The 25,127-nt window shown below is 58.1% G+C and overlaps 2 protein-coding genes across 2 annotated transcripts; one reads left to right on the forward strand and one right to left on the reverse strand.

Annotated features, from left to right (window-relative positions):
• Positions 1-2,807: 2,807 nt before the first annotated feature.
• On the reverse strand, positions 2,808-5,980 carry ARL16 (ARF like GTPase 16). The gene is made up of 5 exons (XM_073005495.1): positions 5,872-5,980; positions 5,717-5,774; positions 5,183-5,296; positions 4,234-4,349; positions 2,808-4,079 (listed from the first exon to the last, which is right to left on the reverse strand). The coding sequence occupies exons 1-5, from the start codon at positions 5,931-5,933 to the stop codon at positions 3,908-3,910; spliced, it is 522 nt and encodes a 173-aa protein (XP_072861596.1). The 5' UTR covers positions 5,934-5,980; the 3' UTR covers positions 2,808-3,907.
• Positions 5,981-6,152: 172 nt separating this feature from the next.
• On the forward strand, positions 6,153-24,938 carry HGS (hepatocyte growth factor-regulated tyrosine kinase substrate). Its single transcript, XM_008013258.3, has 22 exons — positions 6,153-6,281; positions 7,778-7,862; positions 8,489-8,564; positions 9,123-9,215; positions 10,818-10,941; positions 12,581-12,633; positions 13,057-13,125; positions 13,828-13,952; positions 16,128-16,206; positions 16,278-16,376; positions 16,494-16,589; positions 17,437-17,475; positions 17,546-17,689; positions 17,785-17,844; positions 18,397-18,610; positions 18,946-19,118; positions 19,195-19,335; positions 19,412-19,586; positions 23,328-23,461; positions 23,543-23,662; positions 23,889-23,975; positions 24,317-24,938. Exons 1-22 carry the CDS (start codon positions 6,245-6,247, stop codon positions 24,425-24,427), a joined length of 2,334 nt encoding a protein of 777 aa, XP_008011449.3. The 5' UTR covers positions 6,153-6,244; the 3' UTR covers positions 24,428-24,938.
• Positions 24,939-25,127: the final 189 nt, after the last annotated feature.

A 25,127-nucleotide genomic window follows, 5' to 3' on the forward strand; every position in this document is an offset into this window, starting at 1 on the left:
GCCTGTAATCCCAGCACTTTGGGAGGCCGAGACGGGCGGATCACAAGGTCAGGAGATCAAGACCATCCTGGCTAACCCAGTGAAACCCCGTCTCTGCTAAAAAATACAAAAAACTAGCCGGGCGAGGTGGCGGGCACCTGTAGTCCCAGCTACTCGGGAGGCTGAGGCAGGAGAATGGCGGGAACCCGGGAGGCGGAGCTTGCAGTGAGCTGAGATCCGGCCACTGCACTCCAGCCTGGGCGACAGAGCCAGACTCCGTCTCAAAAAAAAAAAAAAAAAAAAAAAAAAAAAAAAAAAAAATCTAGCAAGGTCACTCTCTCCCTTCTCCCTGGAAGATCCTCATTCCCTGGGGGTCCTGCCCCAGCCCCAGGGGAAGGGGAATTGTACAGTGCGGACTTGCTGGGTTTCCCCAGGTAAACAGATGTTAGGCCAGATCCTGTGTGTCCAATCACATTTCTGCATGCCTGTTCATTCGTCAAACCTAAATATGAAAATAAAGATTTTCATGTCAGGCACAGCGGCTCACGCCTACAATCTCAGCACTTTGGGAGGCCCAGGTGGGCGGATCACTTGAGGTCAAGGGTTCGTGACCTGCCTGGCCAACATGTGAAACCCTGTCTCTACTAAAAATACTAAAATTAGCCGGGCATAGTGGCACACACATGTAATCCCAGCTACTTGGGAGGCTGAGGCAGGAGAATCGCTTGAACCTGGGAGGCGGAGGTTACAGTGAGCAAAGACTGTGCCACTACACTCCAGCCTGGATGACAGAGGGAGCCTCGATCTCAAAAATAAATAAATAAAGGTTTTCCTGGGTCTTCGTAGATGAAGGCTCCGGTGTCATGTAAAACTTTACTTATTTTTTTTAGATGGAGTCTCAATCTGTCACCCAGGCTGGAGTGCAGTGGCGTGATCTTAGCTCACTGCAACCTCCACCTTCTGGGCTGAAGTGATTTTCCTGCCTCAGCCTCCCAAGTAGCTGGGATTACAGGCAGGCGCCAACACGCCGGGTTAATTTCTGTATTTTTAGTCGAGAAGGGGTTTCACCATGTTGCTCAGGCTGGTCTCTCTCAATCTTCTGGCCTCAGCTATCTGCCCACCTTGGCCGCCCAAGGTGTTAGGATTACAGGTGTGAGCCACCGTGCCCGGCTGTCATGTCAAACTAATGCATTTGTTATGCTTTTAGGCCAGGCACGGTGGCTCATGCCTGTAATCCCAGCATTTTGGGAGGCTGAGGCAGAAGGATCACTTGAGGCCAGAAGCTCAAGACCAGCCTGGGCAACACAGCAAGACCCCATCTCTACCAAAAATACAAAAAATTAGCTAGGCGTGGTGGTGCATGCCTGTAATCCCAGCTACCCAGAAGGCTGAGGTGGGAGGACTGACCGAGCTTGGGAGGCTGAGGCTGTAGTGAGCTGTGATCCCACCACTGTGCTCCAGTCTTGGAGACAGAGTGAGAGCTTATCTCAAATAAGTAAATTTGTTAATGCTTTTCTCTTGCTCAGCTGTATTTTGTTAGAAGTGTTGGCTGTCACTCTTATGGGTGATAAAAGGTATATCTTTCCACCCCACGGTACTAACAGGGCAGATACTTCAGGTGTCTAGTAGCTGCTTGGTGGTGGTAAGGGGCAGGGGGAGCAGTGCATGGAGATTCACGTGGGGTCTAAGAAGGTGGCATCCAGGCCAGGCACAGTGGCTTACACCTGTAATCTCAGCACTTTGGGAGGCCAAGGCGGGTGATCACAAGGTCAGAAGTTCAAGACCAGCCTGGCCAAAATGGTGAAACCTCATCTCTACTAAAAATACAAAAATTAGCTGGGCGTGGTGGCGGGCGCCTGTAATCCCAGCTACTCAGGAGGCTGAGGCAGGAGAATCGCTTGAACCTGGGCGGCAGAGGTTACAGTGAGCCACCAAGATTGCATCACTGCACTCCAACCTGGGCGATACTTGTCTCCAAAAAAAAAAAAAAAAAACAAAGGTGGCATCCAACAGGGCACCACAGGCTATGTACAGTTGAGAGCCCATGACACACTGGAAAGCAGAGACTGGAGCCTGAGCCACCCTGAAGCACGCCGTGCTGAGCTTTTCCCAGGCATCGCACACAGCCCTCCATGGGAATAAAGACCCCTTTCCCCACAAGCAAAGTACAGCAGGTTTGTGACATGGAGGACAGTGGTGGGTGCGAAGCTCCTTCCATGATCGAAGGAGCCTAGACTTCCAGCTGCAAAAACATTTGCAGAAAATTTCCATGTATTGTCAGGACTATAGGGTTTCTTATTCAATCGTTGTAGTCAAATGATGGTCCCCAAAAGGTGTGTCCAAGTTATAACCCCTAGAACAAGCAAGGGTGACCTTGTTTGGAAAATAGGGCATTTACAGATACAATGAGGAATCATCCTGGATTTCCAATGACAGATGTCCTTGTAAGAGGAGAGAACACAGAGGCACAGGAGAGAAATTATGTGATGAGGGCGAAAACAGGCTCTGCAGGCCACAGCCCAGGCATGCCGAGGAGCACTGCAGCCGCTACACAGGCAAGGCACAGATGCTCCCTCAGAGCCTCTGGAAGGAAACCACCCTGGTGAAAGCCTCCGGAACCACGAGAGCACATTTCTGTTGTTTCAGCAGCCGGACACTGACCCGTCAAATCAACACTCCCACATGCGGCCACAGCTGAGAACCAAAGTCAAGGCAGGCTGCTGCGGAGCCGCAGGTGGCATGGCCACTTCCTGTGCTTCATCTGAGCCCTTGCTGGCACACCTGTGGGCATTTCAGGGCAATACCTGTTTACTGAACAAGTGAGAATGCTGGCTCTTGGTTCGTTGTTTTTTTTTTTTTTCCAGACTGTTTCACTCATCAGCCAGGCTGGAGCGCAGTGGCGCGATCTAGGCTCACTGCAACCTCTGCCTCCTAGGTTTAAGTGATTCTCCTGCCTCAGCCTCCTGAGTAGCTGAGATTACAGGCAAAAGCCACCATGCCCAGCTAATTTTTTGTATCTTTAGTAGAGACAGAGTTTCACCATGTTGGCCAGGCTGGTCTCGAACTCCGGACCTCGTGATCTGCCTGCCTCGGCCTCCCAAAGTGCTGGGATTACAGGCGTGAGCCACCTCGCCCGGCCACAAGCTCATTTCTAACTCGAGGCCTGGCTCTTACGACCACACTCAGTTCACCGGCCTCATGCCGTCTGTGATGGACGTGGGGTCAGGGTGCCAGTGGCTCAGCAGGTTGAAGCTTGTGCTACAGCAAGAGGCCAGGTCTCAGTGGCACTGTGCAGTCCATACACCTCGGGGGCAGTCCAGCAGGTCTCTAGGAAGGAGGGCAGCCAACCCCCAATAGCACCACTCCAGGACACAGAACACTCTGCCACCTGCAGGCCCTGCTCACCCAGTCTGGGGACAAGTTTTTATATTTTTATTTCTTATTTAAGACAGAGTTTCATCTTGTTGCCCAGACTGGAGTGCAATGGCGTGATCTTGGCTCACTGCAACCTCCGCCTCCTGGGTTCAAGGGATTCTCCTGCCTCAGCCTCCCAAGTAGGTGGGATTACAGGCATGCGCCACCACGCCCAGCTAATTTTGTATTTTTAGTAGAGACGGTTTCTCCATGTTGGTCAGGCTGGTCTCGAACTCCTAACTTCAGGTGATCAGCCCGCCTCCGCCTACCAAAGTGCTGGGATTACAGACATGAGCCACCGTGCCTGGCCCCTGGAGACAGTTTTTTCAGAGGCCAGATGTCAACTTCCATTGCCGCATGCCTCAGTTTACCCATCATTGCCTCTCAGCACAGAGCCGATCACGTAGAGTTACTTTGGGTTATTCTGCCTGTGAGAAGAAAATATTGGCAGCGAAGCCATACTGCCCCCTGCCACCTCTCCCCAGCGCAGGTCGGCCGCGCCTCTGCCGGGCAGTCAACCGTTGGCTCTGTGGGTGGCCTGGAGCCAGGCCAGCACCTCTGCCAAGCCAGTGCCTTCACGGGCGCTGATTTCTGCCGTGGTGATGTTCTGCTTGGCACAAGCAATGATGTCTGGAAGCCTGATTAATGACTTCATCTCCTCCATGGCCATGTAACAGGGTAGGTCGCTGGAGTGAAAGAAGTGGCCCATCAGAGTAGTGGCTGCCACACACTTGCCCCGGACCCCCAGCCGCACCACCTCCCTACCCAGCCATGCTCCCGGCTGTACTCCCAGGGAGCCCCCGCCCCTGCTGTGCTGCCTCTCAGCTCAGGGACGCGTACATTTTATTGAAGAGTATCAGCACCGATGCTTCTGCGAGCTGTTCTGAAGAAAGGAGACCTAAGAGCTGCACACAGGATGCGGAGAGCTGGGTGGGGTCAGAGGCGTCCATCATGAACTGGGGAAAAAGAAACAGATGTCAGCAACGCCCTGCTGCCAAACTTCCTCCCCTGGGCCTCACAGACCTGGCACTGGGAGAGCAAAATTGCATTTGTTCGTTCGTTTGTTTTTGAGACGGAGCACCATCTCGGCTCACTGAAACCGCCGCCTCCTGGGTTCAAGTGATTCTCCTGCCTCAGCCTCCCGAGTAGCTGGGACTACAGACACCCGCCACCACGCCCGGCTAATTTTTTGTACTTTTAGTAGAGACAGGGTTTCACCACATTAGCCAGAATGGTCTCCATCTGCTGACCTCGTGATTCGCCCACCTCGGCCTCCCAAAGTGCTGGGATTACAGGAGTAAGCCACTGCGGCCAGCCCAAAACAGCTTTAAACAAAGCTTTGGGAACAGGCAGAAGCAGAGGGAATCGAGTTTTATGAGGACGATCTGGTGACACTCGTCTTTGTCCTCATGTGGCCATCAGTTCTCCATACTGGAATCTGGGGCACAGGCCTTGTTAAGATGGGACCAACCAGAGGCACGTATAAATCCAACATAAACACAGACGTACCAGGGAGCGACACAGAGGGTTAAGTCTGTTCCCTGCGGAGGAGCAGCCCTGCCCTCAGCAAGGCCTCTGTGAGCTCCTACCGGGGGCCTGGGAGCGCAAGCACCAGAAACCAGACGTGGTGCCCAGCAGGAAACAACACTACCGTAGGACCTGTTTCCATGACCAGTATAGTCACTAAATAACCCAAACCCCGTTCTACACACAGCAAGGTTGGGGACTGGACATCACAGAAATGTAGACACAGGTCCCTAAAGAAAGCCCATATAGGATTACAACCTACCAGGAGAGAATGGCAGTTTCCATAGTAACTGGACCAGATGGGGCCCATGCACCCCCCCAGCTCCCGGATGGTGATCTTTCTCTGTGCCACGATGTCAGTAAGATTGGTGCCCACCTATAGGAAAAACCACGATGCAGACCCAATACAAGTGCTGTACTGCTGTGAACTCCTGAAGAGCACCGTGCCCACACCTAACGCGGTGGCCTGAACCCCGCAGACCCATTCTCCAAGGGCTCAGTCCCTAAAGCAGTAACGGCGAGCAGGGACCGACGCCCATCAGTAGTTGCATTCGCTGTGGGGGTGACCAGCCACAGGAACCCGTTGCGAGGGGAGAGGAAGTGCCCGTAGAGGGCAGCAGGCCCCCGCATCCCGCGCCAGGTATCCTCAGTTCGGGCCTCCCCCACGCTCCCGAAGGCTGGCCTTAAGTCAAGACCTGACCCGCTGCGCCTCGGCGTGCACTTAGAGGAGCCCGGAGCTCTTCACCAAGCGCAGAGCGGACCCCGCGCAACTCCACCCGCGGGAGCGGACACCTACCGTGGGCCGTGTCGGGGGTGGCTCCCCCAGGTCGCCCTTCCCATCCCGGGAGCTCACCTGTACAGAGCGGTCAAGGACCTGAGCAGCTAACGGGTGAGTACCCGCCCCAGTCCGGTGACCCCCACACCCCGGTCCCGTCCCCGCGCGGAAGGATATCCTGCAGCCGTTTCACCAGCAGCGTCTTCCCGACGCCCGTGGCCCCCAGCAGGAGACACATTCCGTGCTTCGCTCCACCCGGCACCCGTAGCTCGGCCCGCGGAGCAAGGCCCGCCCACCGCCCACTCTCATTGGATAGTTCTCACCCCCGGACTACTCATTGGTTCTTAGGGATCAGGTTCCAAGGGTGAGCCCAATTAGCGGGCAGCGTTAGCGGAAGAGCGGAAGACTCCGCCTCCTCGCGGCTCTAGGAACGGCGCGGTGACGTGCGCGTGCGCGCACTGGAGGGAAAAGGCGGAAGCGGAAGTCGGGGGGCGCGCCAGCTGGGATCAGGGGAGCGCCCGCGGCGACGGGTCTGTGCTGGAGGTCGCCATGGGGCGAGGTAGCGGCACCTTCGAGCGTCTTCTAGGTAACGCATCCCCACGCGACGGCCCGACCATTGTCAGCCCGTAGGCCCCGCCCGGCGCTGAGTCAGCGCGGCCCCGAGGGCCCGAGGGGCGCGGACCGGCCGCCCTACCCGCCTGTCCCCGGCCCACTGTCCTCCTGGGCGCGGAGAGGCCGATCGTGGACCCTCGGCGCAACCGTGGGGTCTGCGTCCGTCGGGCGTTGGCGAACCTGGGCTCTGTGAGGGTCCGCGCAGGGCGTCGGGGGCGCTCGGCGTTCTCGCTCCTTTGCGGGCCCGGACATTTGGCCGATTTCCCCTTGACCGACGAGCACCCGGCCGAGTGGGCCACAAGGCCTGAGTCATGAAAGTGGGTGACTCAGTCGGATGTTAGGCTCGCACTTGGGCTTCTGACCCAAAACATTGGGTCTTGAATGGTAGAGCCAGCAGTGTCCTCTCTGGGACCTTCGAGCTCTCTTGGGGCCTACAAGTCCCAGACCCACCTTTTGTTCCCACACTGGCTTCGGGAAGCGCCTAATGGTTTAGAAAGGCGTTTTCTCACGTTTTTGGAGGTTAAAGCTAATCCTATCTGAGCCTCCTGGAGTTGACACGTTTTAGGAGGGAAAAGGAATGTTGATGTGCACGTGCCCTGTAGGGAAAATGAGTCTTGTGTTTCAGGTTAGGCGCTTGGGTGCTCGGATGGGCTGCCCCAAGCCTGCCTTTTTGTTAAGTATGGTTTTCAAGGAGACTTCAAATGAGACACCTTCCTTGCCCAGGGAACCTGCAAGCAGACTGAGTATCTCAGCCACACAGGTAGTTCAGTGCTTCAGGAATAAATCCAGAGATTAACTACTGAATCAGTATAGAAAGTGGACGTGGCTTGGTTTGTTAGATCGTTTCTGTATCCAGGGAAGGTGGTGTGGGCAGAGCTGGAGCTGCTCCTCAGAGGGACCAGTTGTTGGAGACAGCAGTGATGTGGTATGATGACAGGTATTAGCTGGCGAGTCTTCCTTGGAGCGCCGTTCTGCCCTTATTCCCAAAGCACTTGGAGCGAGGGGCCTGGAGTCTACACTGCAGGCTTCTCTAGCTCTTGCCCAAGCTAAGATCCCATTGAAATGGGGAGCATCTGGGCAAGTGGCAACTCCAAGGAATGGGTGATAGAGTTCTTTGTTGAGAAGCAGCTGAGCCTGATGTTTAAGAGTGAATCAGCCTCTGTCTCTGGTGAGCTGTGTGACTCACGGCAGTGCCCTCGCCTCTCTGCTGAGTGTCTTTACCTCGCTCGCAGGTTGTGGGAGGGCTTGGACCAGCACCTGGTGTGCTGTTCTCACGCTGTTTGCTGCTTCCCTGAGAACGATGGCACTTCCCTTCCCATCAGCGTGCTCAGGAGGATTCTCTCGTGGTTTTTCATGTGGTCCAAATGTCTAAAGGGGAACTAGGGAGTCCCCCTGCTGCTGCCAAGCTGGGGTGCTGTGTGGGGAGTCCAGCAGGATGACCCCCCCCTTTCATGGCATTTTCTCACTCAGACAAGGCGACCAGCCAGCTCCTGCTAGAGACGGATTGGGAGTCCATTCTGCAGATCTGCGACCTGATCCGCCAAGGGGACACGCAGTGAGTTCGCGGGGCCTGTGTTGTGAAGCAGGGAGCGGCCCTGCGCTAAGCTGGGCTTGCTTGGTTCCTGTTGATTCTCCACAATGTAGCTGACCATATTGGGTTGTTTTGTAGAGAACTGCATGGTCTACATGCTAGGATTTTTTGACATCTTGGACAATTAAGGGGTTTTCTCTGCACAGCTTGCAGATGACCTGGTTATGTTTGTATTTGCTTCGGGGTTCTCAAAGACTTAAGACGGTAGACAGACTTTTTTTTTTTTTTGAGACAGGGCCTTGTTTTGTCACCCAGGCTGAAGTGCAGTGGCATGATCTCAGCTCACTGCAGCCCCTGCCTCCCAAGCTCAAGCGATCCTCCCATCTCAGCCTCCCGAGTAGATGGGACTACAGGCGTTCACCATCATGCCCAGCTAATTTTTTGTATTTTGGTAGAGATGGGTTTTTGCCATGATGCACAGGCTGGTCTCAGACTCCTAGGCTCAAGCAGTCCTGCTGCCTTGGCCTCCCAAAGCACTGGGATTACAGGAGCCACTGCACCTGGCAGCAGATGAACTTTTTTCATCTTGGTTGCTGAGACTATTTTCTTCCCCTTTTTCTCTGCTTTTACCAACATCATTTCCCTTTCAGAGCAAAATATGCTGTGAATTCCATCAAGAAGAAAGTCAATGACAAGAACCCACACGTGGCCTTGTATGCCCTGGAGGTAAGTAGACTGCCTTGCCTCAGTGGCCCCCAGGATCCCCACCCCTCACCCCCCAGCCCCCACTAGTCAGGACAGCATGAGAAGAGTTTGCCCTGTGGCCTTGCCCACCTCCCTGGGCATACATCAAGCAAGAGAGTTACCACTCATCCTTGAGTGCCTGTGTGAACAGTGCCACCTAGGAGGGGTCACGCTGAGGGACAGACGGGAGATGGGGGAGGGAGTGAGTACTGCTTCTTCAGCCGGTCCTGCGTGAGTAAACACTAAACACCGGAAGGCGGATCTTGTCGCTGTGCTTGGCAGTGAGACTGGCATCACAGGGAGCAGTGCTGTGCAGGCCACTGAGTCTCAGATGCTGCTGCTTGGGGTTCCCCACCGGCCCAGTGGCCTGTTGGGCCTGTTGAAGGGCTCTGCTGTCCCACCAGGTTCCCCACCGGCCCAGTGGCCTGATGGGCCTGTTGAAGGGCTCTGCTGTCCCACAGGGAGGTGGGTCCGTCCAGGAGGACGAGGGGCCCCTGCCCTGATCACTGGCCCCACCCTTCCCTTCCTGGGCATCTGCAGGTAATGGAGTCTGTGGTGAAGAACTGTGGCCAGACAGTTCATGACGAGGTGGCCAACAAGCAGACCATGGAGGAGCTGAAGGACCTGCTGAAGGTGGGTGAGACGGGGGCAAGTGGGTGGCCACCCAGGCTGGCACCTTTGCTTCTCCGGGTGTTTACTGGGCACCGATGACAGCACAGCACCAGGTGTGGCGGAAAATGTGCAGGTGCGGATCGGTGGTCCCTGCACTGCGCAAGCTCGCACTCACAAGTGGGAGGCCAGGGTTTAGCAGGAGCCGGCCTGGGGTGCTGTGTCTGGAGCACTGAGGTGACAGCAACCCTGAGGCCTGGGGGAAGCTTCCGGGAGGCAGGGCTGGGGCACCTACTGTCCTCGGGAAGGTGAGTAGATGCTGCTGGGTAGGCAGGGCAGTCGCTGGCTATCATGTGTGAGTGGCTGTGGTCTGGAGGGCAGGCTGGCCACATCCCACAGGCCGGCCTGGGAGGGCTCTGAGTGGCGGCTTGTAAGATCGGATGTGTCTGGCGGGGGATAAGAGTTGTTTTGGAGAGTGGGGGCTTCATGCTTTCCTGGGCGGAGGAGGAAAAGCCCTCCAGATCCCCAGGAGATTGTGCCAGGGACACGTGCAGGGATTGTGATGTGGACTGTGATGCAGCGGGGGTGCTGCCGCCGGTGTCAAGGAGAAAGGGTGTCCCGTGTGGTCAGGCTGATCTCCCTCTGTCCCGACCTGTGGGCTGGGCCTGTGTCTCATAGGGGACTCCCTGGACCCACACAGCTGAGAACCTGCCCGGGGATCCTAGTGAACAACCAGGCCTCCCAAAGGCCCTCACTGGCCACCTTGGCTGGCTTCCTGTCCCGTCCTGTCCTGACTGAGAGGCAGAAGGTGCCAGAGTCCAGCCCTGCCTGACCCTGGTGCCCCCGATTTCCTTTAGTCAGGCTGCAGATCCTGAGCTGGTTCACTCCTCTATGGGGTGGGGCAGAGCTGTGGAGGGAAGGCGCCGCTGAGGACGCCGAGAGGTTCTGGAAAGGAGCTCAGGCCACGGTGCAGATGCCCCAGAGCTTCCTTGAAGCAGTCTCTGATCGCACGCCATCCTGCACGTCACACTGGGACGGCGTCCTTGAGAGGGCCTTAGGTGCAAGGCCAGGGTGCGCTTTAACCTGGGGGAAGGGTGGCTGCAGTGGGGCTCGGAGCCCGCTCTGAACTTGGGGGCGTTTCTGGAGCAGTTGCCCCCTGGCGAGTCCCCGGCTGTGATTGGAAGGAGGGGCATAGCCGGAGTCCCGCAGTGCCCCTGTGTTCTCAGCCCCAGCACCAGGCTGCCACTGTCAGGCCTGCTGGGCCCTGCCTGTTGGAGCCTGACAGGAACCGGGGATCCTGGGCTGGGCGGGTCCCGCGGGGAAAGGCAGAGACAGATGGTCAGGAGCCCAGAGACGCGGTGTTGTTTGACTCCAGTGAGCCTCTTGGTTTTTGGCAGTGGTTAGAGAAGAGCCATAGTCTTGAGCAAGTAGAAGCAAGCATGAGGTTTGAAGTCAGGGTCTGGGAACAGGTTGGTGCATGGCCCCCACGCCCCACTCGGGGGGCCTTCCCTGGCCTCTGTGTCAGCCCCGTCTCCTCAGAGGCTGAGGTCTGCCAGCTGCTTCCTCACACCGAGGCCTCTGGCGCCTGGTCTCCTGCGACCCTCACCCCCTCCTCCCTGCCTGCAGAGACAAGTGGAGGTAAACGTCCGTAACAAGATCCTGTACCTGATCCAGGCCTGGGCGCATGCCTTCCGGAATGAGCCTAAGTACAAGGTGGTCCAGGACACCTACCAGATCATGAAGGTGGAGGGTGAGTCAGGACGGAGGTTGGGACCAGGCCAAGGCTTGGAACTGTTGGACAGTCAGGCCCAACGGGCACAGTGTCGAGGGGCCTGGGAAGATGGGCTGCTCCCCGTGGTGGGAGGGAGGAGGGCTGTGGTCTGGAGCCAGGGAAGAAAGACCGTGTGTGTGAGGGCGGGCTCAGACCGGCTCCTGCCTTTCTGGACCCATGACGCACGGGCAGAGGCAGGCAGTGATGTTAGACAACACGCAGGTGGAAAGGCAGCAGACGGTCTGTTTCAGAGGGGCAGGATTCCTGGGGTCGGGTTGGCTGTGCTGTCAGGGAAGGCCTCTGGAAGAGCTGTCCCGAGTGTTGAGACTGGAACAGAAGTCAGAGCTGGCATGAGCGGGCAGGCAGCACTCGTGGGCGGACACTCAGGGTTGACGCCCCGGGGCAGAAAGCTGGCCAGGTGCCCAGAGGAGAGCGCGGCCGGGCCTGCACAGCGACGGCCTCCAGGCTGTGGGCTGGAGTTCAGCGTTGCTCTCGGCGCAGCAGGAGGCCTCTGGTGGTTTTGTCTCGGCTGTGACGGCCGAGGTGTGTTTCTTGAGGGTCCCTCCTGGCCATTGTGGCCGTGGAGAGCTGGGGATTGTGCAGAGAGAGGTGGGGGCTTCAGGATGCATTTGGAGGTCTTGGCTGGTGCTCGGGGCCCACTCAGTGAGAGAGAGGTGGGCATGGCTGCTCCCATCCGTGCAGGTCCTGTGTGGCCCTGAGCTCTGCTGAAGACGAGGCCGGGAGTGTGGGGAATGGGGCGGGCTCCAGGGCTGGTGTGTCCCCTCTGCAGGAGTTGGACGCTTGCCCTGTGGCTGCAGGGTGGGCAGGACCAGTGTGGACAACGCAGGGGGTGCTACACGAGCTGTCTTAGGCTCTCAACTTTGGGGTAGTGGACGCTGGTGGTCTGTGCTCATGTCTCCTTCTTGGGGTGGGAGCTTTCCTGGATTTTCTCTGGGGTCTTGTGTCTCAAGAATAGCTTGAGACGGGCCGGGCGCAGTGGCTCACGCCTGTAATCCCAGAACTTTGGGAGGCAGAGGTGGGCGGATCACTTGAGGTCAGGAGATCAAGACCAGCCTGGCCAACATGGTGAAACCCCGTCTCTACTAAAAATACAAAAATTACCTGGGTGTGGTGGGGGGCACCTGTAGTCCCAGCTACTCGGGAGGCTGAGGCAGGAGAATTTCTTGAACCCAGGAAGCGGAACTTGCAGTGAGCCGAGATCGCACCACTGCACTCCAGCCTGGGCGACAGAGTGAGACTCTGTCTCAAAAAAAAAAGTAGCTTGAGGCCTTGTCCTCAGGAACAGTGGGAGCCCTGGCCAGAGAGCAGAGGGTGAGGGAGCCACTCAGCAGGCGGGGCCGCGCAGGGGCCTGATGCCCCGATGGGGTGGGAGCCGTGTCTCAGGACGGGGGAAGCAGGGCCTGGCTCTCGTGTGCTGAGGACGGAGGCTCCATGGAGACACCAGCCTTGCGGGCAGGAGGCTGTCTCGGTGCCCCCAGACGCCCTCACTTGGGTGCACGGTCACTGCTGTGTCACAGCTGCCAGGAGTGAGGAAGGGGCTTCGGGAGGTCTTGCAGGCCAGGCAGGAGCGGGCGGTGACTATGCCTCCTCTCTCCAGGGCACGTCTTCCCAGAATTCAAAGAGAGCGATGCCATGTTTGCTGCCGAGAGAGTGAGTGTCGGCGGCCGCCGGGGGTCCTGGAGTTGGGCTGCTCAGGAAGCGTGAAGTGGGGAGCGCTGGGAGTCCGGCTTGCTTGGGGGTTGGTGGCTGAGCTCCCATCTGTCTGGGAGCTGTGTGTCCTGGGCCGAGGCGTAGCAGCCGTCTCTGGAGGGCGAGGTGGAGACGTGGCTCAAGGGCCTTTAGAGTGGCTGGGGGCTCAGGAAAGAAAAACAAGCACCTTTGATGAGGAAGTCCCTTCCTCAGGTCTCAGCAGCTTCACCCCAGGCCACGCCGCTGGGAAGGGCGGCCCGGGGCATTGCTCTCGCTCGTGCTAGGGTCCTCTCTGGGTCTGTTCCCTTCTGTGGGGCAGGGGACTCTGTGCCTCTGGAGCTGGTGGGGAGGGGAGCGTGTAGTCCTGACTGCCGCCCTCCTCAGGCTCCGGACTGGGTGGACGCTGAGGAGTGCCACCGCTGCAGGGTGCAGTTCGGGGTGATGACCCGTAAGGTGAGTTCCCACCTGGGGGCTCTGTCTACAGCCCCGGCCAGACACCAGGTCCCCTGCCGTGTGTAAGGCCACCGTCCCGGCTGGGCCTTTCCTTCCTGGTGTGTGGTTCAGGAGGTGACTGCAGCTCGCAGTGGATGGCAGTGGGGCGTCAGGAGGGGACAGTGCGGGCCCACATAAGGGCCTGATGCTGCTGCCTGGGCCGGGCCCAGCCTCACTCTGGAATTATAATGTCTTAAAACTAGGGCTACAGGCCTTGCCACAGTCACTCTCCTGCTTGCCAGGGCCATGTGGTCCCCTTCTCTGTGTGGCGTAGCCCATCTGGATTCTGACCCCTCGAGCCATCTTCACACCAAAGCCCCCTCCAGGCTGGCAACCGGGAATGCTTGGGGTTTGGGGTGTCAGCAGCTTCCAGCAGCCACTGCACTCACAAAAGCCCTTGTTTTGTCAGCACAATGGAATATATTTTGTCTTTGCCTTTCTTTTTAACTTACTTTATTTTCCCCAAAACGGTGGCTGGTGTTGAGATTCCTGGGAGCATGTCCAGGTTCCCTGGCCTTAGTGTCCTCCCAGGCACTTGTTCTGCTTGTCCCCTGCCTTCCCCCACCTGTGAGGCTCAGCGTCAGTGTTGTACAGAGCGGAGGTTCTGGGCCGGGTGGCACATCAGGGTCCCCAGTGCCTGTGACCAGCCTCCCTGTCTTGCAGCACCACTGCCGGGCGTGTGGCCAGATCTTCTGTGGAAAGTGTTCCTCCAAGTACTCCACCATCCCCAAGTTCGGCATCGAGAAGGAGGTGCGCGTGTGTGAGCCCTGCTACGAGCAGCTGAACAGGTGAGTCCCCGCCCTTGCTTGGGCTGCAGGCGGGGCAGGATCTCCAGGCTGGCCTTTCTGTCCCTCTTGGCCATGGTGCCAGAGGCCTGCAGACCCCAGAGGGCCCTCACAGCACAGCAGCTGGAAGGTCAAGGGAAACCCAGGGTGGCCGCATGCCCTCGGACCCTGCCCCACACTAGGGCAGGTGGGTGTGCGAGACTGGGCGCTGCGGCTCCAGGGAGCAAGGCTGCTCCGACAGACCTGTTGCTTGGGTTCGGGTTTGGATTCATTTGCATTTCAACGTTTGGAATAAAACTTACAGAAAAGTTGCAAGAGTAGCACACAGAAGCTGCGGGGCCGTGGCCGGTGCCTCAGCGATCGGTGTTTTGCCGCAGAGTTTGCTCTGCCTCCCCTCTCCTGCGTGTGCGCGTGTTCACACAGGTTTTATCCTGAATTTGCATGAGTGCAGACGTTATGCGCCTTGGCACCCAGATCTTCACGTGCGATCCCTGAGAGGGACAGTGCTCTCGTGGCCACAGTGGTTGCTCAGGACTATGCTGCCCCCACCATTGGCTTCTGCTCTGTGGTCCACGTTCCATTTCTGCCGTGGTCCCAGTAGCATCGCTGTGGGTCTGGCCTGGGTCGCGTGTGTTTTTTGTGTGGGCTGCGCTCCCTCCTTAGTTCCCTTTTTCTGGACCATGTCATTACCTCCCTGTGTCGCGCCGTGGACATTTCTGGAAAGTCAGGCCCTGGCCCCTTGGCCCTCTGTTCAGGTCTGAGGCTTCCACCTGCTTAGGTTCGGGAAGCCCAGGAGTGAGGCCATGCCCTCCTCAGGGCGTCCCATCCCAGCCAGCCATGTCTGGTGATGGGCTGCTTCCTGGGAAGTTCCTTTTCCTTCCTGTAACTAAGAAGAACTTGGCCGGGCACAGTGGCTCACGCCTGTAATCCCAGCACTTTGGGAGGCCGAGGCAGGTGGATCACAAGGGCAGGAGATCGAGACCATCCTGGCTAACACGGTGAAACCCCATCTCTACTAAAAATACAAAAAAAATTAGCCGGGCGTGGTGGCAAGCACTTGTAGTCCCAGCTACTTGGGAGGCTGAGGCAGGAGAATGGCGTAAACCCGGGAGGTGGAGCTTGCGGTGAGCCGAGATCGCGCCACTGCGCTCCAGCCTGGGTGACAGAGCGAGACTCCGTCTCAAAAAAAAAAAAAAGAAAGAAAGAACTTGCCTGCCTTGAGCCGCATCAGTGTCCCGTCCGTCGTAGCCACTGCGCACATGCGTGAGTCTGCTGTGACCCAGCGGCTCCATGGCAGGGTATCCCAACGCCGCTGCTGCCTTCACACACACACACTGGCCGGTGTTTCCCTGCCTGGGGACTGTGCGGGTCTGCCTCAAGCGGACTTTTCTTTTAGAAGAGAGCCCCGGGCCGGCCAGGCGCGGTGGCTCACGCCTGTAATCCCAGCACTTTGGGAGGCCGAGGCGGGCAGATCATGAGACCAAGAGACCAAAACCATCCTGGCCAACATGGTGAAATCCTGTCTCTACTTAAAATACAAAAATTAGTTGGGTGTGGTGGCGGGCGCCTGTAGTTCCAGCTACTCAGGAGGCTGAGGCAGGAGAATTGCTTAAACTCAGGAGGTGGAGATTGCAGTGAGCCGAGATCGCACCACCGCGCTCCAGCCTGGGCGACGGAGCAAGACTACCTCAAAAAAAAAAAAAGAAAAAAGAAAAGAGCCCTAGATCGAAGGTCAGCATGCGTGGTTTGAAACTGCGACCATGCTGTGAGGCCCCTGGACTGCCTGGGGTGCCCCAGAAGAGCTTACTGGGCGTGACAGGTGCTGCCCTGTCTGCCCCTTCTTGGGTGGGGCCCATCCCGCAGTGGCAGTGCTGTGTTTGGTTTCCCGAGTGCCGCAGGAAGGTCTTCGCAGGCCTGGCTGGTGTCCTGAATGTCCATTTTCAGGAGAGGAACTGGGGCTTACCCTGAGGGACTCACCCAAGCCCTTGTGGTTGGTGGGATGCCCTCGAGTCCTGCCCTGCTCTGCTCTAGCACGTGGCCATTGGGACACTGTGGCTGTTTGGCCACTGTCATCACTCTGGGGACACTTAGAGGAGCCCATGGAGTGCAGTTGAGAGCTTTGGCGGGGGCAGGGTGGCGTCAGCGCACGGTCACCTGCAGCATCCCTTGTGCCCACAGGAAAGCGGAAGGAAAGGCTACTTCCACCACTGAGCTGCCCCCCGAGTACTTGACCAGCCCCCTGTCTCAGCAGTCCCAGGTACTCAACCCTGTCCGTCCCGTGGGCACATCTTCCCTGGGGCCCCCCTCACCCTCCCCGCTTGTCCTCAGCTGCCCCCCAAGAGGGATGAGACGGCCCTGCAGGAGGAGGAGGAGCTGCAGCTGGCCCTGGCGCTGTCACAGTCGGAGGCAGAGGAGAAGGAGAGGCTGGTAAGCTGGGTGGGGTGGGGCAGCCTCAGGAAGGGCCCAGCTCCCCTGGATGTGCTGCGGTGGGGCCAGAGGGGCATCTCGTGCACCCGGGTGACACCCCTCCTAATTCTGGCTCAGAGACAGAAGTCCACGTACACTTCGTACCCCAAGGCAGAGCCCACGCCCTCGGCCTCCTCGGCGCCCCCCGCCAGCAGCCTGTACTCTTCACCTGTGGTGAGTGGCCCTCGGGCTGGAGCTGCCTCTCCCGGAAGGCGGTAGGGTTGACAGGGGACACGGGTCCCCGGCTGATACAGTAGGGCTGGCGGGGGATGCAGGTCCCCGAGCTTCCCAGAGAGGACAGCCCTAGCACACGGACAGACGTCAGGGCAGAGCCCCAGGGCTCCAGGCCCCCGTTCCTCTCGGTCCCTGGTTTGGCCCTTGGGACTGAGGACATGGGACAGGCTGTGGGGAAGGCGCCTTGCTGGTGAGACCCCGTCTCTTCCACACCCTCCCGCCCCACAGGAACTGAAAGACTTGCTTTCTGGGGCATCCACATCGCCTCTCCCTGGCCTCAGCCCCGCTCTCAGTAGGGGGTGAAGAGGCAGCCTGTGTTGCAGGGGGCTGGGTCAGGGACAGCAGGTTGAGAAAGTAATTTCGTAGGTTCTGTGGAGTGGCCAGGCCACTGCAGGCCCAGGGGCTCAGAATAGCTCTGCCCCGGTGAGCCACCCCTTCCCTTCTTCCCCTCCTTCCCAGGCTGTTGGCCGGGGCCCCACATGCGGGACCATGGGGGCTGTCCAGTGTCCACCTTGAGGCCCCAGGGCTGGCCTGGTGCTGCCCTGTTCCTCCCATAGCAAGGGTAGGAGTCTCATAGGACAGCAGTGCTGCCCGCCTCTGTGGAGTTCTAAGCATCTGGAAGAGGAGAAAAGATGGCCACTGAGATGCCAGGAACCAGAGGAGGGCACGGAGGGAGGGCCCAGGCTGCAGCTCTGGTCTCCAGGATCTGCCGCACTGGGGCCATCCCTGTCCCTGCCCGAGCAACTATCCTGTCGCCTGTGACACTCAGATGCCCCTTTCTCCCCAGAACTCGTCGGCACCTCTGGCTGAGGACATCGACCCTGAGGTAAGGCCCAGTGTGAGGTGTGTCCTCTCACGGTTTCTGGCCTTGGGAGTGACCCCCTTGTTGCCTGCAGCTCGCGCGATATCTCAACCGGAACTACTGGGAGAAGAAGCAGGAGGAGGCTCGTAAGAGCCCCACGCCGTCGGCGCCCGTGCCCCTGACGGAGCCGGCTGCACAGCCTGGGGAGGGGCACGCAGCCCCCGCCACCGTGGTGGAGGTGAGGGGCTGCTCCTGGCGTTCCTAGTGGCAGGGTCCCTTGGAAGGGGTGGGTGCGGGACAGGTCGGAGGCCCCACTCATTCTCTCTCTTCCAGAACCCCCTCCTGGAGACAGACTCTCAGCCCATTCCTCCCTCTGGTGGCCCCTTTAGTGAGGTAAGCTATGGCTCCCTCCACGAGCCAGGGCAAAATACAGCCTCCAGGCCCATAGCACCAGGCACATGGCACAGGTGCCTGCCCTAACCAGAGGGCTGTGCCAGAGCAAGGGTGTCTGCCCCAGCCCAGCCCTGGCCTGCCCTGCCCTTAGTGGCCTCTCCCAATGGAAACTGCACCAGGCTGTGGTCCAGACCTGGGGCCACTCTGTGGACCTAACATGGACCTGAATATTCCAGAGCAGTCTAGAACCACCAGATGAGGCCTTGGCCTTACCTGGGGCTTCTGGGCTGGCTGTCAGAGCACAGGGCCTTGGAGAGGGAGGCAGCTGGCATGGGGCCCTGAGCCTGCTCCATCCTGAGCAGGGCTTGCTGCTGGACAAGGGCCCCGCCTCCAGGGCCTCGCCTTCCTCGCCTGCAGAAGGGATTGCTTCCATAAGGAGCAGACGGACTGTGCTCCAGGCTTGCGTGCAGCCGGGCGCCTCCGTCCCAGGCCCCAGTGGGGAGGCTGGCTGGGGCGTGGCCGCACTCATCCAGAACCCTGCTCTGCCTGCAGCCACCGTTCCACAACGGCGAGTCCGAGGAGAGCCACGAGCAGTTCCTGAAGGCGCTGCAGAACGCCGTCACCACCTTCGTGAACCGCATGAAGAGTAACCACATGCGGGGCCGCAGCATCACCAACGACTCAGCCGTGCTCTCGCTCTTCCAGTCCATCAACGGCATGCACCCGCAGCTGCTGGAGCTGCTCAACCAGCTGGACGAGCGCAGGCGTAGGTGCCCGTGCCACGGGTCCTTGGCTGGGGGGCAGCCGGGTGTTGTGAGTGCCGTCCTGGGCCAGGGCCTCCCTGGAGGATGCTGGGCTCTTGAGTCCTTCACTGGGGCTGTGGCCTCCTCCGGAGGGTCTCAGTGGGAGGTGGTCTCAGTGATGACCATGCCGTGCCCTGCCCTGCCCGGAGCCCTCTGCCTGCCTCCCCTAGAGCCCAGGGCCTTCAGAGCCCTCTGCAGAAGGCTGGGCACAGGGCAGCCTGTTTGCATGTCTGTTCCACCCAGGAGCTTCTCGGCACTGTGCCGGAGTGGTCAGGGTTGCTCTGTCGTCTGCCCACAGTGTACTATGAGGGGCTGCAGGACAAACTGGCACAGATCCGTGATGCCCGGGGGGCGCTGAGTGCTCTGCGCGAAGAGCACCGGGAGAAGCTTCGCCGGGCAGCCGAGGAGGCAGAGCGCCAGCGCCAGATCCAGCTGGCCCAGAAGCTGGAGATAATGCGGCAGAAGAAGCAGGTGCGGTGGCTGCCCAGCCATGGGCCGGAGCGGGCTGGGGAGCCCCCAGTGTAACCACCGCCTTTCTGCCGCACAGGAGTACCTGGAGGTGCAGAGGCAGCTGGCCATCCAGCGCCTGCAGGAGCAGGAGAAGGAGCGGCAGCTGCGGCTGGAGCAGCAGAAGCAGACGGTCCAGATGCGTGCGCAGATGCCTGCCTTCCCCCTGCCCTACGCCCAGGTATGTGCCATCCTCTTGCCACCCAGGGGCTCGTGGGCTGAGGACCAACTCTCACCACTGTCTCCTTCGTCCCCAGCTCCAGGCCATGCCCGCAGCCGGAGGCGTGCTCTACCAGCCCTCGGGACCAGCCAGCTTCCCCAGCACCTTCAGCCCCGCCAGCTCGGTGGAGGGCTCCCCCATGCATGGCGTGTACATGAGCCAGCCGGCCCCTGCCGCGGGCCCCTACGCCAGCATGCCCGGCACCGCAGCTGGTAAGGACGGGTCGGGGCAGAGAGCATGCTTTTTTCCCTCGTCTTTATTTTAAATGAATTTACAGAAAAGCAGTAAGAATGGTGCGAAGGGTTTTCCCAATTGCCCCGATGTGAATGTTATCCCTGCGTTCTCCTGTTTTCACGCAAATGCGCTCACACAGGCTTTCCTGCTGGAGCCATGTTTCAGTCCATGCGCGGCAGGTGCTGCCCTCTCCCCTAAATGCAACAGCAAGCATTTCCTGAAACCAGCAGGACGATCCTCATCCATAGCAGGCTCAGCACTCACGGACTGTCCCAGTGGTGTCCTGTAAACAACACGCCTGCTGCCGCGTGGCATTCAGCCCTCCGTCCACTTGCCTTTAATCTAGAGTGTTTCCCAGTCAGCCTTTGTGTTTTGTGACATCGACTGTCCCAAGAGCACTGGCCTGTCGTTCGGCAGACTGTCCTCAGCTTAGGTTTGTCTGGTGTCTCCACCGTAAGGCTGTGCTTTTCCTCAGAGTGGCACAGAAGGTGACATGTGTCCTGTCAGTCCCGTTCTTGGCCATTCGGCTGAGACAGGGTCTGCCAGGGATTTTCACTGTGAAGTGACTGTCTTGCCCTTTGTAATCAGATGTCTCTTGGGGGAGGCTTTCCAAATACCCTGGGACTCCTCAAGGTCTAGCATTGTTTTGCTAGCGTTGCCTATGTTTATTACGGTGTTTGCCAAATAGCGCTTTCTAATTCTGCTGTTGTCTTTCCACTGGCGGGAGGTGCTCTGCCCGCTCTCCTACTTATTGTCAGTCACAGCAGCATGGAGATGTGTTTGTTTTTTCTTTCTTTTTTTTTTTTTTTTTTTGAGACGGAGTCTCGCTCTGTCGCCCAAGCTGGAGTGCAGTGGCCGGATCTCAGCTCACTGCAAGCTCCGCCTCCCGGGTTTACGCCATTCTCCTGCCTCAGCCTCCCGAGTAGCTGGGACTACAGGCGCCCGCCACCTCGCCCGGCTAGTTTTTTGTATTTTTTAGTAGAAACGGGGTTTCACTGTGTTAGCCAGGATGGTCTTGATCTCCTGACCTCGTGATCCGCCCGTCTCGGCCTCCCAAAGTGCTGGGATTACAGGCTTGAGCCACCGCGCCCGGCCTGTTTTTTCTTTCAAAGGTGACACTCCTCTGCCATCACTGTTTATTCTTAGTCTTGCTGTCACCCAGGCTGGAGTGCAGTGCCACGATCATGGTTCACTGCAGCCTCCACCTCCTGGGCTCAAGCAATCCTCCCGCCTCAGCCTCTTGAGTAGCTGGGCCTACAGGATTACGTCACCATGCCTGGCTAATTAAAAAAAAAAAAAGGCCGGGCGTGGTGGCTCAAGCCTGTAATCCCAGCACTTTGGGAGGCCGAGACGGGCGGATCACGAGGTCAGGAGATCGAGACCATCCTGGCTAACATGGTGAAACCCCGTCTCTACTAAAAAATACAAAAAACTAGCCGGGCGAGGTGGCGGGCGCCTGTAGTCCCAGCTGCTCGGGAGGCTGAGGCAGGAGAATGGCGTAAACCCGGGAGGCAGAGCTTGCAGTGAGCTGAGATCCAGCCACTGCACTCCAGCCTGGGTGACAGCGAGACCCCATCTCAAAAAAAAAAAAAAGAAAAGGCTGGGCGTGGTGGCTCACGCCTGTTGTCCCAGCACATTGGGAGGCTGAGGCGGGTAGATCATGAGGTCAGGAGTTCAAGACCAGCCTGCCAAGAGGGTGAAACCTCGTCTCCACTAAACATACAAACATTAGGTGGGCATGGTGGCAGGTGCCTGTAATCCCAGCTATTCTGGAGGCAGAGGCAGAGAGTCAGTTGAACCCAGGAGGCAGAGGTTGCAGTGAGCTGAGATTATTCTCTGCACTCCAGCCTGAGCAACAGAAACTCTGTCTCAAAAAAAATGTAGAAATGAGGTCTTTCTGTGTTGCCCAAGCTGACCTCAAACTCCTGACCTCGAGTGATCCGCCCTTCTCGGCCTCCCAAAGTGCTAGGATTATAGGCATGAGCCACCGTGTCCAGCCCCGTTACTTTGATGCTCAGAGTGTCCCAGGTGTGGCCATGGGAGGCGTCAGTGACCCCCTGTTGCGTAGGGCCTTCAGTTTCAGATGCTTCCGAGTTTCTCTTGCTAGATACTCTGTGGTCGTCTTGTACATGCCCAGCCCTGGAAACAGCCAGTTCTTCAAGAAGCCCTAGTTCCCTTTAGTGGAGGGTGGTCTGGATCTTGGTTAGAAGCCAAGATCAATATTCTGGGTGTGCCCACAGCTCTAGGTTGTTAGCAGAGCTGAAAAGTATGTATTTTTATCCAGATGCACAGTCATGGGTGTGTCTGTGCATGTGTGAATACATGCATCTTTGTATATTATAAAAACCATGAGTGCAGCCAGGTGCAGTGGCTCATGCTTGTAATCCCAACACTTTGGGAGGCTGAGGCAGAGGTCAGGAGTTCAGGAGTTCAAGACCAGCCTGGCCAACATGGTGATCTCTACTAAAAATACAAAATTAGCCGGGCGTGGTGGTGCGCACCTATAGTCCCAGCTACTTGGGAGGCTGAGACAGGAGAATCACTGGAACCTGGGAGGCGGAGGTTGCGGTGAGCCAAGATCATGCCATTGCCCTCTAGCCTGGGCAACAGAGCAAGACCCTGTCTCAAAAAAAAAAAAAAATCCATGAGTTAATTCCAGTACTTGTGATTTTAATCCAATAGCACCGTTTTCTTTTGCATTGTTTTCAATATACTTACTTGCTCAGCTCTAGAATACACAAAAAGTGGTTTTAAGAATGCCAACCTGGCCTGCTGTGAAGACGATGCCTCGTAACTGGAGTGTAACATTTTTGCGTAGTTCCTGTCATTTGTAGCCTGAGGCCGTGGCATCCAGATTCTGGGTTCAGAAGTTACTAGGATTCACTCTCCCATCCCATCGGTCAGACCATGTCACTTATTTCAAATACAGTTTGGTTCGTTTCTTCTGATTTCATTCCATTCTAGGATTTTCCTCCCATCCTTGTTGGTTTATTTTTTTTGAGACCAAGTCTTGCTTTGTCGCCCAGGCTGGAGTGCAATGGTGCTATCTCAGTTCGCTGCAACCTCTGCCTCCCAGGTTCAAGCAGTTCTCCTGCATCAGCCTTCTGCATAGCTGGGATTACAGGCACCCGCCACCATGCCCAGCTAGTTTTTGTATTTTTATTAGAGACAAGGTTTTATTGTGTTAGGCTGGTCTCGAACTCCTGCCCTCGTGATCTGCCCGCCTCAGCCTCCCAAAGTGCTGGAAGTACAAGTGTGAGCCACCACGCCCGGCCTATGTTCCTTTTCTTAGAAACATGAAACCTGAACTTGGTTCCAGAAGTCACAACAAAAAGGAAAACTCCTGGCTGGGCGGTGGCTCATGCCTGTAATCCCAGCACTTTGGGAGGCCACGGCAGGCCAATCATCTGAGGTCAGGAGTTCGACACCAGCCTGACAAACATGGTGAAACCCCATCTCTCCTAAAAATACAAAAACTTAGCCAGGTGTGGTGGTGCACGCCTGTTATTCCCAGCAGCTCGGGAGGCTGAGGCAGGAGAATCGCTTCAACCCAGGAGGCAGAGGTTGCAGTGAGCCAAGATCACGCCACTGCACTCCAGCTTGCACGACAGAGGGAGACTGTCTTTAAAAAAAAAAAAGTAAAACTGAAGAGTAGGGCGTCCCTTACTCCCCTCCCCATTGCCCTGGCTGAACCATCTCCCCCATCTTGTTTGTCACAGATCCCAGCATGGTGAGCGCCTACATGTACCCAGCAGGGGCCACTGGGGCGCAGGCGGCTCCCCAGGCCCAGGCCGGACCCACCGCCAGCCCCGCCTACTCATCCTACCAGCCTACTCCCACAGCGGGCTACCAGGTATGCAGGAAGGCCGCTTCCCTCCTGCCAGGGCAGCCCCGGCACCAGCCCCTTCTCCCACGGCACCCCTTCCCTCCGCAGAACGTGGCCTCCCAGGCCCCGCAGAGCCTCCCGAGCATCTCTCAGCCTCCGCAGTCCAGCACCATGGGCTACATGGGGAGCCAGTCGGTCTCCATGGGCTACCAGCCTTACAACATGCAGGTACAGCGACCTCCAGGCTCTGCTGGGGCTGGGGTGGCGGAGCAGTCGATGATGCTGAGGGTCCCTTGGTGAGGCTGGTGGGCACTGGGTGGGCTCCACTCCTGCTCCTCGCCCTCCACTCTCTGGGCGCTCCTTGTGGTCACCTCTGGATTGCTGCAAGCCAGAAGCACCCCTGCCTGCCTGGTCACAGGGCCGCTTTCTCACATCTGGCATCCTCTTGCAACAGAATCTCATGACCACCCTCCCGAGCCAGGACGCGTCTCTGCCACCCCAGCAGCCCTACATCACGGGGCAGCAGCCCATGTACCAGCAGGTGAGCCATTCCCAGGGCCTCACAGCAGCACCCACGGGGCAGCCTCAGCCTTCATGGTTTAGCAGTAGGTCCTCTGGCCCCAGTGGGGATTGTCCTGTACGCCTGCTCACATGGGGAGACGCATACCCAAGGCCCCTTCTCAGCAGACAGAACGAGGATGCAAGTCTTAGGGCAGACACGCGTGTCCACAAGTGTAGACAGAAAAACCGTTAATTTACTCAAAAGCCAAAGGCCACGTAAGCTGCACTCGGTGGACATGGATTAGAAGCTCTTGTGGGTCTGTGGCTCTGCTGGGACAAAAGCCTTCCTCCCAGGGCCATTCCTGCTTTCCTCCTGCACAGATGGCACCTTCTGGCGGTCCCCCCCAGCAGCAGCCCCCTGTGGCCCAGCAGCCGCAGGCGCAGGGGCCGCCGGCACAGGGCAGCGAGGCCCAGCTCATCTCATTCGACTGACCCAGGCCGTGCTCATGTCCGGAGTAACACTACAGTTCACCCAAAACACCTCGTCTCTAACTGCCGTCGTCCCGCCTCCCTGTCCTCTACTCTGCTGGTAGTGTCCCTTCTCTGCGAGTGAGCGGGGGCTTTCACCCCAAGCCCACCTCCCTTGTCCTCAGCCCGCTGCAGTCCCTGAGTTGGTCTCTGCTTTCTTTCCCCAAGGCTGGGCCACGGGGAGGGAAGGTGGGAGGGAAGGACCTTCTCCCAGGGGAAGTCCCCAGCCCCGTGGGTTATGGTCTGAGAGAGGTGGCAGGAATGGGGACCCTCACCCCCCGAGCAGCCTGTGCCCTCTGGCCCCACTGTGAGCTGGCTGTGGTGTCTGGGTGTGGCCTGGGGCTCCCTCTGCAGGGGCCTCTCGGCAGCCACAGCCAAGGGTGGAGGCTTCAGGTCTCCAGCTTCTCTGCTTCTCAGCTGTCATCTCCGGTGCCCCAGAATGGTACAACGATAATAAAATCTATTTCAGAAAGCATCAGCGTTTTTTTTTTTTTTACTAATTTTTTTGAGATGGAGTCTCACTCTGTCACCCAGGCTGGAGTGAAGTGGCGATCTCCACTCACTGCAAGCTCTGCCTCCCGGGTTCAAGCGATTCTTGAGCGTCAGCCTCCCGAGTAGCTGGGATTACAGGTGCGCGCCATTACCATGCCTGTCTAGTTTTTGT

Source organism: Chlorocebus sabaeus, chromosome 16, assembly GCF_047675955.1.
Source record: "Chlorocebus sabaeus isolate Y175 chromosome 16, mChlSab1.0.hap1, whole genome shotgun sequence".
Classification (NCBI taxonomy): domain Eukaryota; kingdom Metazoa; phylum Chordata; class Mammalia; order Primates; family Cercopithecidae; genus Chlorocebus; species Chlorocebus sabaeus.

Bases quoted from the DNA above. Each gene is read 5' to 3' on its own strand.
- ARL16 (XM_073005495.1), bottom strand. From the start codon at position 5,933: ATGTGTCTCCTGCTGGGGGCCACGGGCGTCGGGAAGACGCTGCTGGTG. The intron at 5,297-5,716 runs GTAGGTGTCCGC...TTTTTCCTATAG, and splicing joins CACCCCCGACACGGCCCACG to GTGGGCACCAATCTTACTGA. The intron at 4,350-5,182 runs GTAGGTTGTAAT...CTTTTTCCCCAG, and splicing joins GAAACTGCCATTCTCTCCTG to TTCATGATGGACGCCTCTGA.
- HGS (XM_008013258.3), top strand. From the start codon at position 6,245: ATGGGGCGAGGTAGCGGCACCTTCGAGCGTCTTCTAG. The intron at 17,690-17,784 runs GTGAGGGGCTGC...TCTCTCTTCCAG, and splicing joins CCCCCGCCACCGTGGTGGAG to AACCCCCTCCTGGAGACAGA. The intron at 23,976-24,316 runs GTGAGCCATTCC...CCTCCTGCACAG, and splicing joins AGCAGCCCATGTACCAGCAG to ATGGCACCTTCTGGCGGTCC.